The 13727-nt window shown below is 46.4% G+C and overlaps 1 protein-coding gene across 1 annotated transcript in view; it reads left to right on the top strand.

The window, feature by feature from the left end:
- The first annotated feature begins 1394 nt into the window (after positions 1-1394).
- The window catches only part of LOC139056351 (centrosomal protein of 104 kDa), a 54394-nt gene continuing 42061 nt past the window's right edge, over positions 1395-13727 (top strand). Inside the window, exons 1-3 of the mRNA XM_070534520.1 lie at positions 1395-1772; positions 6904-6995; positions 8579-8660. Of these exons, the coding sequence (XP_070390621.1) occupies positions 1660-1772; positions 6904-6995; positions 8579-8660 (287 nt within the window). The 5' untranslated portion in view covers positions 1395-1659. The remainder of the gene's footprint in view (positions 1773-6903; positions 6996-8578; positions 8661-13727) is intronic.

Genomic DNA, 13727 nt, shown 5'->3' with positions numbered 1-13727 from the left:
ACGCCTCGACTGCGCCAAAGCTCCCCGTCGACCGTTGAGCCAGATACTAACTCATGTGTGAAAGAACTATATCTCACCATAAAAAAAAAGAAAAAGAAAGAAAGAACGTGGGAGTCGGATCACGCAGCCGTCGTTTAACAGGGAAAAACATGGGTGACGAGCCGGACGAGACGCGTAATTTGATCCTGGCTTGAATAACAATAGCCATGGAACGGTAAGCGAATGCTTTGTGCCGGAGCACTCGGGTCAAACGATGTCGGCAGAGTTCCACGAGTGCGCCTAGTAAGTTCACTGTCCCCAGAAAACACGCCGCTTGCAGGAAAAGACGGGGTAGACCAGTGGATCAATGGGAAAGTTTGCAAGTCCGGCTACATCGTAATATCTGGTGCAAACACAAATCGAACCTAAAGTTCAATCTGCTTAACAAGAGCTAAACAAGAGGTAGAGAGAGAAAGATTAAGCGCCAAGAACAAAGAAAAGAACGAAAATGATAGACAAACGAAGGCATGACAAGACATACCTGGGGCCAGAGACCGCGTTAACTACATCAAATTGTCTGGTTTAACATCCCAAAACTACACATTGAGTTATGAGGGACGCCTGAGTGGACAGCTACGAATTCATTCTTAGCCCCTGGGGTTCTTTGACGCGCACATTATCTAAGTAAACAATCTTATATGTATTTTGTCTCCATCTAAATGCGACCGCTGCGGCCACGAAGCAGATTATCGGAAAAATCCGCCCAAGCTAAATTTCATAACGCGTGACGTTAACTGAGAAGCACACACCAACATAAAGTAAATCAAGTACCACTGGAAGCGTTTACGCCGTTCATTTGATGAAAGTTTCTATCCTTCGTTAGACCGTTTGAGATGGACTACAGTAGTATAGCTATAGGGAACACAACGAAAATGGCATAAGCGCACGAAACCCGCTTACAGGCGAATATGCGCGAGAAAAAGAAGTAGTAAAAGTAAAGGAAGAAAGAGAATCGGTAGGTGGTGCCGTACAACTGCGCAGTTCGCGTTAAACCCGTCAATCAAAGAAAGCAACAATGAAAAAGAAAATAATGTTTAAAACTGCTTTTTTCGTTCCACATTCGCTTTCAGCAAACTGGTAGTAGACTGGTTCAGCGAGGAATGCAGCAGGGCGGCACACATAAAAGAACCAGAGCACGCAGAGAGCGGTCGCCTATGCGCCGTCGCTAGGGGCAGCCGAGTGGGATTGGCCGCGCGAGTGAAAGGGGTTCGTGAGAGGAAAACGGAAGAGTACTACAACCCCCTGGCAACCGTCAGCAAAGAGAAGAAAAAAAAAGGAGAGAGAGGGGGAGAGAGATAGAGAGTGAGAGAAAGCGCGTAGCGCGGGGCGCACTACAAACGGCGGCGGGACGGACGGCCAGTGCAAGCGCGCGGTGCTGCAGTTTGGCCGCAGCGACACCAGGGCTCGGGGTGCGGTGCGGTGTGGTCAACGCGCCGCCAGTGTTGAGGGCGCACCGCAGGAATGCCTCCTGCTGACAGCGGCGCGACTCGCGAACGTGGTGACGACGTGCCACTCGGTGGTGACGCAGTGCCCACGACGACGACGACGACGGCGGCATCGTTGTCGTAGCAGTGGGGTTTGTAAAGAAACGAGAGCTGTCACTGTGGTCGCATCTCAGCGATGCCGCGCAAGATCAACTTCAGCGTGGTCCAAGTTAGCGCCGAGGACGAGAACTTCCCCGCCTCTGAACTGAACCTGCACGGACCGACCGTCAAGGGATGGCTCTCCAAAAAGTGAGAACGATGTAAATTCCAACGACTCGATCGTTTCTTATTCAAGGATTGGTCGAGCACATCGCGTCGTTGCGCTGGCTGAGCTCGCTAGAGTGACTAATTCGGAAACAAACAGAATACCGCCGCAAATAAAGTAGCTGGAAAGCTTAGGCGCCTCGTACGCAGATGTACGTAGCAGCGTAAACAAGGCGCACTTTTTATTTATTGGCTGCTGGCATCCAAAAATTGGCAAAGACGTGCGCTTGCTTCTTAACGTGCATTTATTACGCATATGCCACGGTTTCCAGACGTCAGCCAGCACCACGTTTTCGTGTTATTGCTTTACTGTAAGGCGCATGTTATACCAAAAAGCAACAATTCCGAAACATTACGCAGAACCTGCTGAAAGGGTTTTGTACGCTTAACTGGTATAGCTTGAGAGAACGTGCTTCATTGTAAAGAAAGACATGCAGAGTACGTGCGTAAGTGCTTGTACAGTGCATTGTGTGTCTCCTCAGTTTGCTTTTCGGTTGCGTGATGAGACAGACCGTTATGGCTTCTTATACTCCGTGCCGCGTTCCATCGACTTCTACTAAACCGTTCGCATACCCGCTGAGACGTGTAACGACTTCGTCGAGCCTGCTTTGCGAACACGTGGACGTGCAGCCACGCTGTTTGCAAAGACGACATTGTTCGCAGTGTTCGACACAGCGCAGTGTTCCTTGATGCTTTAGGCAGCAACCCCATGGAACGTATTTGTGACGTATTTTCTACATAGCGTCGTTTCGCGCCACGCCGTGTGTACGCCGTAATGAATTAGTTTAAATAAATACATAGAACACAGGTAGACAGATTGACTCGCTGGGATACCGAAGCTAACTTTCTTTATTTAATTAGTTTTAACTGCATCGGCGGAGGACCCGTATGCTTCCTGTACTCAAAACTTCTACAGATAGAAAGAGACACTCGCCTTTATCTCCAGATAATCGACACGTCTTGCGCGGTACAGGCGCTTCACTAGAAGGCCCAACGATCGCTCCTGTCGCGAGTGTTTGGTGCGTACTGTGTACAGTCGGCCACGAAAGCTTACAGGACACATTATTTCAAAAAAAAAAAGAAAACTGAACTACCGCGATGTCTGGACACATAGCCTCGAATTCGCAGTTATTATGCGGCCTTTGCGACCAACATCGTGATTTATTAATTTAGAAGTGCCATGCCATAACAGTGGAAAAATTTGCATTTGGTGAAGAACAAGTGTCCTGTAATTATTTATGGTCTACTGTAGATTACGGAAGATTCGAGATCGAATAGACAAGCCGAATAAGAGATCAAATATAGTCAAGTCCCGAGACAGCCGTGCCAGTGACTTAAAATAATGCACATATGTCGCCACGGCCGTCAAGCGGCGCCGGTGAACACTTCCGAGCCTAAACGTGTGTGTAAATACCGCATCAAGCGAAGCTAGAAGCACTGGCGCGTTTCCGAATTGTAGAGTTTGCTTCTCCCCATTGCGCTTTTACCGAGCCACTGACGGCTTCGATCAGCGTTGAAATGATGACGAGATGCCAAGTGCTCACAATAGCATTTCAGAGTTGCGTGTGGTTGTGATGATGATAAAAATCACGATGTTGATGATGATGATGAGCCTCAAACATTTTACGTGCATGTTATGTAGAATGTGCCAAAGATCGGGCGGTCAGAAGAAGGTAAATAAAACGGATCAGAGATCCAGAGAAAAAAAAAAACACCGAAAAGTTAGCATGTAGAGCGAAAAAGTGGAAACGAAATAAGCGTGCGTAAATGAGTGATCAGAGTACAAGAACCGAGTATCTTACGTTTAGAGAGTCTGTTTCAATGTATAAGGTATATTGGTTTGTGTATTCAATAAAGAATTAATAGAGATTTAAAAAAATGAATAGCTGCATTCAACCAGTTACGTCATTAAAAATAATATTAAGATAATTAAAATACCTTATGGAGTTTAAAGACCTGAATATGCACAGTCGACTATGACGCACGCAGTAGTCTGTGTACCCGGGTGCTTTTTAACGTGCACGGCACACGGACATGTCTTAATACCGTCTATAATACGACTGACGTGACTAGAAATCGAACCTGCGACCTCGTATTAGGTAGCAAAACACCATAGTGGATGAGACACCGCACCCCCCCCCCTCCCCCCCCCCCCACCACCAACAACAACAACAAAAGAAAACAAGTAACATGGTTGGCGCATGGTATGTCATTACGGAAACCGCATTATCTTCCACCTCATACAATTCTAATCTCACGTGACATTCTATCTGTAGGCACAGCTCCTGGTTTCAGTGAGCTATACAAACTGCCGCAAAGAGCTCGGTGAACTAGAAAGAAGGGCGTGAACATGAGTGAGCTGGTGACCGCTTTTGCAAGTTTACTACGTCGTATAGGAAAAGGTGGCTTAATAGTGATACCTTAAAAACAAGACCAGAAAAGGAGGTTGTTGTAGTACCAGCTTGCGCTACATGTGGGTGTTGCGTATTCGAACCAAGTAGGGACCGCGTTGTTTTTCCATTCGCTTGCACTTTATGCACTGTGAATTCCCATTATATTTCTTAATCTTAATTGTTGAGAGCTCTTATATTTGCTTACACCGAAAAAGGGCATTTCATTGCTATTTCAGCTATCAGAGAACTTGCTTTCATTTACTGGATAGACGGGAATAATAGCCGCGCGCTTATAAAAGTAGCACTTTCAACTGTGAAAAAAAAAGTTATTAAAGAACATTTAGTTCTTAAGAGCGAATAAGCAGCACCCTCAACTTTAAAAGGTCAATGAAACCACCTTTCGGGAGAGAAAGCAACAAGGCGAACTTATGGTTTTGCTGTTTAATAACTTCCGAGGAACGGGAAAGTAGACTAAATCAATACACAGCTGGGGAATTGAAAGTACCTCTTCTCCCTTTATTAAAGTAAGCTATTGAGTGATTTGTTGCGAGCACGAAAAACAAGGGAATATGAGAAAGTCTACAGGGACCGATTACTCACAATAGTCCACTGTTGTGGAAAATGCTCATCAATACATTCAAGATATGCTAAAAAGAGAGGCGAAGAAGCATTGGTCAGACGTTTAATAGAAGTCTGCTAATCGAATCAAATTCACTTTTTCTTGGGTTAACGGATGGCGCACTTCATACATTTCGGACTACTTCGTCGAATGTGAAGCGCCTCAAGCAGTTCACTCACCTGTCCTCCCTCTTACACACGCCCGATTGTCGTGCTCGCCCACCCCCCTCCGCTCTCTGCCCCCTATTTATAAAACAACTTTGCGGCGCCCAGTCATAAACAAAATCGCATATTGCTGCACTTTTTATCCATTTTGAGTGTTATTCATATCAGTATGTAAGCCTCAATGTCTAGTGTCATACTGCGAAAAAAGAAAAAAAGGGAAAAGGACGGCAAAAAAAAAAAGAGAGAAAGCAAGAAGGGCTTTGCGCTTTTTTCGCGCTAATAGCTGCTAGTCAAATTATTGCGCAACATGTAAAGACAGACAGGCAGACAGACGGACACAAACGAACGAACGAACCGAACCGAACCGAAAACTGGTGCAATAACGAGGCTGCGGAATAAAAAAAGAAAGGGTCCTCTAATTGCTGACGCTAAATAAGACAAGGTCGACGTATATGATGGCGCAAACGATTTTATGATAACATGTTGATTATATGTCACTATTCTGTCTCTTGTTGTCTCTTTTCCACGTTCAATATTAACTCATTTCGTATTTTATTCGTGACGTATTTCACGCGCAATCACGTCCACCTTATCTTTAGTGTAGCATAGCCATGGCGTGCTCGCAATAACGCCAGACCAGTGAAGCATCAGCGTAGTCAGTAGAACAAAATGAACGTTTATTCAAAGGTGTAGAGCGTATTTATAAGTAGCCGAGTGGCAGGAAGATAGAAAGGAGCACGTGCTAGTAGTGATAATCCGAACTCGAAGGATCGCCAGATAAGGCGATAAAGGTGCGCGCACTTCGAAAATGCGTTAAGTTGCAACATTTAGCGTCGGCCCTTGGTTGACCCTGTCTTTTCTGACCAAGTTGCCTGGTGTGCTTATACCAGAGAAAGTGCAGTCTACGGTGTGATGTGGATAATTTTAGAATATGTTGACGCTAATTAAGCTCTTACCGCTAGTTTCGTCTACTCTACGACTAATTCTCACTTAGTCTGGGCGCTAGCAAAGCTGCTTTCCAGACACCGTTGCTTCACCCGAGCTATGCTTAGACCAAGCGAACTCGCATCATCTTCCAAAAGTGTGCCGCATGGCGGCTTTGCCTCAGCGTGTGAGCATCTACGGCGGTGCACCCTTTACAGGAGTATAGTGCAATTGGTGAATTTTGGGTCATATTGGCGCTAATTAAGGTCATTCCGTTAATTTTACCTACTTTGCGACAAATTATCGCCTTTTGTGGTAACTGACGAAGCCACCTTCCAGGCACCATTGCTACGTGCGATCGCTGCTCAAGTCAAGCGAATTCGCTCTATTTACCAAAAGTGGCGTACGGTGGTTTTACCGCAGCATGTCTATTATATCTACGGCGGTTCACTCTATACATGATTATAGTACAATGTGGTTAACTTATTACTACATATATACTACTTACACCCGCACCTGTAATTTTACATACTTTGTGGCTAACTTGTGCTTCAGGTCTCGTTGAAGTTTACATTTTGATGCCATTTGCCACTCGCTGTGACGCTCTGGAGGCGCGAAAATGCCGTCTCTTTCTCTTTTTTTTTGCTGCAAGATACCCTGCCCTCACATACGCCAAACCCATGTGAAGTCAGCTAAAAGTACTTGTCTTCAAAAAGCGTAGTAATGGTAAGTCCTCTGTGTAGAGAAGGAAACATTGGCGATTGGTACAGCTGTTCTGCCCACTGCACTGCTTTAATGCGAGATATATTTGCTTGAAAGTCTGGATGGTTATAGCTTCTAATGCACGACGTGCGCAGGCCAGCTTTTTTTTACTTCTCGATTGTGCAATAAAACGGCCAGTTCAGCGCTTTTTCCTGTGTGTATTCTTTTTTCAATGTGTGTTGCCGAACTTCGTGCGCTGTCTTCTAAGTATACAATCTGTGTTCCCAAAACACTGCTTTGTCTGCCTCCCACAGATATTCAACATACCCACAAGAGATTGTTATACAGATGGAGACGAAATGCCGCATTTGTCGCATCCAGATCCTTTCCCATCAGTACTGCATAGGTAAGCTCATTGTCATGATTTAGCGTGCTACGACGAATGACATCAATCCCAGCATTATTTCTATGACCTAGTTAAAGCACATCAACTTCATGTGGGCTTTTTAATACTAAGATGTCACCAGGGTTGTCAGAAGCAGGCGCAGGAGAGGATGATAGCGAAATCATTTCGGCAACTTGATTTGTATTTTGGGCGATATGCGCATTTCAGGCATGTAAATGCATGCAGTGCACGTTATGATAACAAAAACGACGCAAACTAACGGTACAAATAAGAAACACCCCCAGTGTCTGTTTCCTTTTCTTGTCTCTTTAGATTGCGCTGTTAGTGCTCTAACTACTATGAACCAAGTAGCCCACAAGCAAAGTCACGTTATTAGATTTTAAAAATGGGAAAACCGAAGCGCTAAGAACGATCAGATGTAGAGAGATAAGGATGAATGAGAGAGAAAAAACACGACCGTCATTATTGTGGGGCCCGTATTTAAAAAAAAAATAGAAGTTCTTATGCAATAACTGTTTCTAAGAGTATATGCCAGTCGATCGCACGATGTTGGACATACAGCAGGGTGGCTAACCAGAGGTCAACATCACTTACGAACGAAAATATTAATGAATGATGATCTAGATTTCAGTCCTTTGGAAAAGAAACTAAGCATTAAATGTATCGGTGGTTTCGCGGGAACTTTTCTGGTACAGTGTGGTCATGGTTTAACGGAAAATGGAAAGTAAGAAAATGAAAGTGATATTAAAAAACATAGAGCTATTCCTAGGACAATTACTTGCCTGTCGCACCGAGTCGTTCGTTTCTTGTGCTTTTGATGTACAACCGTATAACCATCAACGCAAACCGGACTGCGTGCTTTTGCATTTAATTTAGTGCCGTTACAACCTCCCCTACATTAATTCGCTGTTTTTGTTGCTCACCAGTGCACCTCCGTGTGTGACGCGCTTAACTCGTTTCCACCGCTTTTCCACTGATGCCTAACTCAGAGTTAAATGTTGGTGGAGGTTGTCGCAATGAGCATGCACGATGCATATTTTCTTGCTGCGGGATTACCATTTTCATCTTGAAAGGGAAAGCTTGAAAAAACAACAGGGATAGCTGAAGGCAAGCTTGTTTGATTTCTGACACGTCTTCTCGCTGTGTTAACGCACCTGCACCAGGTCGCCGTAGCGTCACATAATGCATGACAGCGCTTGATCGGGAGGCAAGAAAGTTGTGCGTATCGATAAAGATCGCACTCACAAGTAAGCAGAGAGCTTGCCCGGGAATTTTCGACAAAGTTACTTGCTCAGAAATGGCCCAAATCTGCGAAGGTACCCTGAAATTTCTTACGTCACAACGACGTACACAGGCGTTAAGGATTATGAGAGAAATACAATGAGGAAAAGACTGACCTTAATTTTCTGCAGTTACAATCGACCTTATCCCGTCTAATGAAAGAGAACAGAGTTCATAAGGAATAATTTACCGGTGCACGTTGATCTGGTGTAGCTTTTCGGCGTGCCTTTAAGAGAGTATACGACGCCGATGCAGTTCGTGCGCTGAACTGGCTGTTCTCGTTTGGCGCGCCTTATTTACAGCCACCACAATCGACATCTACGTGGGCAACGTCCCCAAAGGTCTCGACGTGGCTCTCTACAACGCCCGGTGGACTCATTTAGGGTGAGTGCACCCCACGCCACGCTCCAGCACGCCGACGGCGGCCGGAGCCCGTTCCTTGGCGGTGCATTGCCGCTCGACCCTTCCCGTAAGCCGACTAACGTCCGGCTACAAAACGTGCTGTCCGCGCACGTGATTCATTACTTACCTTCCTGCACAGGCCGCTGGCGGGCGCTTAAGCGGGCTCCCTCTCTCTCTCTCTCCTCCCCGTTATTGTTTTATTCGTTCCTCTGTTTACGCGAACCATTTTCAGAGACCGCAACGAAGTGCGCCCCCTTATCCAGCTAAGCCTTATTACCCACGCCAGCGTAACCACGACTTGTGCACTGCTTCAGTCGTGAATAGTGGATGCGTGCCGGTGTTCGCGTGTGCGGCTATGTTTTAAAAGACAGGCAGAGCGGCCACATGTAAGCGATTCGTTCGTTGTTGGCGTCCTCGGCGAGCGGGTAATCACGTGACGCGAAGCAAGGTATCCACTGGGGTTCTCGTGATTGTAGTTATTTATAAGTCGTCGAGGTTAACAACGAAAGAGAACGTGCGCCACGCGCGACGTGAAAGATTTTATACGCTGGTCGTAAATGCAGGGCTCTGTAAGTTGTTTTCGCACGCTTCGTTTATAGGCAGTCCCGCGAACCCTGCTTTGCGAAGCATTTAGACGCAGTCGTGCAAGCTTGACATCTCCAGTCTCAGAGCAATCTCGGTTGAAAGCCGATTCCGTATTTTTTTATTATTTCTTAACATGAATACAATTATCAGGACACTTCACGCACTTTCAGTTATCTGTGTCCATGCCTGCCTATAATCGTTTTCGCGCCCATTGAACTGAGATTCTCACTAACTTGGGCCATGAAATATACGCTCGTGGTCGTTCCATTGTGGTCATTCCAGTTTAATCATACGACTCTCATCACGCCATTGTCGTCATACAGTCGTCACACCAACGTCATCATTTCAGAAAGGTCATCTCATTATCGTCGTCGTCATATTGCCATTATTCCTTCTTGGCCATTCCATCGTAATCAAGCTGTCCATTATTCGAACGTGTTTATTCCACAACCCACTAAAAAAACACGGAAGAAAGGAAGACCACACATTGCTGAACTACCAAATCAAGACGTGACCAAATACCAAAGCAATGCGCGACTGATTGCGGGATCGAACCTCCATCTTCCAGCACAGCAGCCCAATGCTAAAACCTTGAGGCCACGAGGGTTAGAGCATGATTACTTCACTCGCACCAAAGTCGCTCTTTAAAACGTCTGGCGCATGTGTCACGTGCGAAACTAGCGCTTTGTGATGCTGTCTTAGAATGCGCTGCCTCCGTGATCGTACATCTTTTTTCATACGTATACCCATAAAGTGGGTGAGGTTCATCCATAACGTGGTCGAAAAAAACAAAAAAATGAAATGATCAAAAAGAAACTCAAATGCTTGTGTCAACCATCTTTCTGTCATGCTATTTAACAAGGAATACGCCTTTATTGGTGGTCGGCACACGGGCATGTTCGACTTTACCTTTCACGTTTCTTTACGATTAAGTGTCGATATATCGTTTTGATTTGTTGGCCCTTGTTTGCTCCAGATGCATAATCACCTCAATGTGTGTTTATGTGAAATTTGCTCGGTAAATACTTTAATTGCAAGTAAACACTTTGTCCTGTCGTTCCTACGTCTTGCGTATTTTCGTTGGGCTTTAAAAAGTTCTGAAGGTGAATGTCAACCGACTAGCCTGCTTATCCATCTTATTTGCAAGTATGTATCACTTGGATGTGTTTCCATGGGATGGCACTGACATCGGTGTCAAATGGGGCGTCGTGGGACTGGTTCTCCTAGCTTGGCTGCAATGGTCCTTCATAGGAAGCAGAGTTTTGGGTGGGGCATGATGAAGCAGAAGTAGTTTCTTCGCATCAACTTACAGGTGCTGAAAAAGCCCAAACACACAGCGCTGTTGTTAGGGAACACAGGCGAGCTTACTAGAACTTTCGTACGAAACTTCTAATGTGTTGTTGAACTGGGCTTGCCTGAGGTGCATATGAGGTAACGGTGTGCACACAAGAGAGAGACAGAGACAAAGAGACGCTGTTTGATAGATCCTGGAGCGGGTTGCTTTGCGGCATGGGTAGCGTGCTACTCCAAAGGTCGTATGACGTATGTGTTTGAGGTAGAGTGACACGGAAGGGCGAATCACTTGATGCAGTATATTAATACAATTGGCATTCTTTGGGAACTTAACCCAGTTTCCGGTATGTCTCTTTGTTTGTACGCGCCAAACATCTTGTCCCAGCAGCTCGGGTCAGTGAATAGTCCATGGTGTAAATGTTAGAGTGTTAGACTGCTCTGCCGAGGAAACCGTGTTTGAAACCAACCACTGGACCACCTTGGGCCACAGAGTTTGTGCCGCTGGAAATGTGCCACATTTCGAGGAACCTTTTGGCACCAACCTGCGTCACTAGGTATGCGCCACTCTTCAAGAAAAAAATGGCTGTGGCTTAGGTAAGGTTAAGCCCAGGATGCGAAGCATACTAGCCTTTATTTTAGTTGTTGAACCACTGTTTAGCCTGGTGAACTGCTGTTGCTTGGCTATATTTGGTTCGGCTAGACGAAGAAACAACTCATGCGTTACTCTGCTTCGCCTTGGACGCCCCGCATTGGACTCGGTGAGCGTCGAGCAACGCAGCGTTCGGCGCGGCAACGAAATGTGCGCCTGAGCAAGCGACGCACGCCTGAGCCTTAGAAACAGCTCGTTTCTAAGGCAACACCGCATTCACTAGAGGCGCTTTTGTACCGCTTTGGAGCATCGTACTCGTGGCTCAGTGGTAGCGTCTCCGTCTCACACTCCGGAGACCCTGGTTCGATTCCCACCCAGCCCATCTTGCAAGAGTTGAGCGAAAGCCACTTCTCCTCTGTCGTGACGTCACGGTGTCACGTGGTATTCAAGGCGACACCGCCGCGCCTGAGGAGCTGGGTTGAGCTCTCGTAAAAAACATTAAAAAAATGTCCGGTGCTGAACGGAATCGAATCCGCGCCATATATAAGTTAAGACAATGTCGTCTGAATATACATTCAGACACTCACCACGCGCGGCCTTCGTATCAGTACCGCTAGATGTCGTGGCGTACGTGCTTGCAGGGATGAGCGAGAGAAGTGCGCGGCTAGATTACTCGCCGTGGTTGCTTAATGGCCATGGTGTTGGGCGGCTAAGCACGAGGTCGCGAGATCGAATCCCGACCACGGCGGCCGCATTTCGATGGGAGCGAAATGCGGAAACACCCGTGTTCTTAGATTTAGGCGCATGTTAAAGAACCCGAGGTGGTGGTCCAAATTTCCGGAGTCCCCATTAGGGCGTGCTTCATAATCAGATCGTTGTTTCGACACGCAAAACCCCATATTTTAATTTTTTTTTTTGCTACGTGCTAGCACTTGGCGCGTGACATGCAATTGCGGAGGTAGGTTGTGTAGCGAAACCAAGGCTGTTTATAACAGCGCCTGGCGCGTATCGGTGTTTACTTTCGTTTACGAAAGCATCTTGCCATATAGCAATAGAGGCATTGATTATTTATAGAAAGCGAGATAGATCGGGCTCAGCTTGTGCGCTCTAGCCAGGTGCTCCGCACTGGAAAGCGATGGAATATGGAAGAAAGATAGATATGGATGGAAGAACGATGGGTGATGATCAAGAGAAGCAGTCGCATTTGTTTAAAGCTCCGACTTCAGTCCGCAGTCGTGCATAAACTGCGTGACATGACCCGTACTGTCATTAATACCGTTAATTCAGGGCCAAGGGCTAAAAAATTGACATCCTCCGAGAATAGTCTGGCGCTCATGCATGCCTGCGAAGAGACGTTCGCCTGCCCAGTGTATGCGGGGCAGACATTCTTGTTAAGCGGGACGAAAAGCTATGCACTTTCAATAGTTGCACTGCGCTATGAGTTGAGCCAAGCTGTGAAAATGTGCCAATAAGGCAACGGTATGTAGTTGATTATTTAAATAAATAAATAAATAAATAAATAAATAAATAAATAAATAAATAAATAAATAAATAAATAAGGAATCGACGGGAATGAAATTACTGCTGACCACGCCGTAACTGTCCGTCTGCTCACACCTGTACGGCAGTCAGGATTCTACGCTATATGGCTTTACGAGCAGGTTTCAGCCATTAACTATGTCGGAAATATTGTGACGAGTACGAGACGAAGGCAGAAATAAAGAAAAATATATTCTCTCTCTCTCTCTCAAACACACACACACAAACACACACACACACAAACACAAACACACACACACACACACACACACACACACACACACACACACACACACACACACACACACACACGCACGCACGCACACACACACACACACACACACACACACACACACACACACACACACACACACACACACACACACACACGTTATAAGGAGAAGCTGCAGCCAGCCTCACCGATCGTCTTCTGTCTGTGCCTTGCTGAGCACTGTGCGGGAGCGACCTACTACAATATATATTATTAATGAAAGCGGCTGGCCAATGGCGCGCAGTTCTCAGGGGCCTAAAGTTTTGTCAGTTAGGACCCCGAGATGTTTCTCCTCTTCGCGAGAAAGAGTATCATGCAGACATCAGGCTGAAGATGTCAAAAGCTTTTTTTCATTCGTGGTTATTAATAATAAAAGAACACACTTTCGTTTGGTTTCACATGTTGCCACGCACGATTAGGCGGGCCAGAGCGCCCCTTCCAGCGGTGCACTTCCTGCTACCGCAAGCGCACCGGCGACGTCGCGGTTCCGGCATCAGGCGAGAGCGCGGTGGTGAACGCCGTGGCACATGTCCAATGAGGTGGCCTTCCGGTGGACCCGCGGCTGGCAGCGGCCGGGGGTCGTCGACCTCCGCTCCCCCGTCACTCGAGGGAAGAAGGGAAGAGAGAGAGACGGGGGAGCTTAAGAGAGAATGAGAAAGAGGGAGAGAGCGAAAGCCTAGCCGTGATTTTGCCAGCGTACGCGTTACGTGACCCTGCTGCTCTCGCGCTTGCTCGGCGTGGACGTGATTCTTAAGTTTGTTACTTTTATTGG

The sequence above is a fragment of the Dermacentor albipictus genome, chromosome 2, assembly GCF_038994185.2.
Source record: "Dermacentor albipictus isolate Rhodes 1998 colony chromosome 2, USDA_Dalb.pri_finalv2, whole genome shotgun sequence".
Lineage (NCBI taxonomy): Eukaryota > Metazoa > Arthropoda > Arachnida > Ixodida > Ixodidae > Dermacentor > Dermacentor albipictus.
Note: the sequence above shows the minus strand (reverse complement) of the source record. Positions and strands in the feature narration are given on the sequence as shown.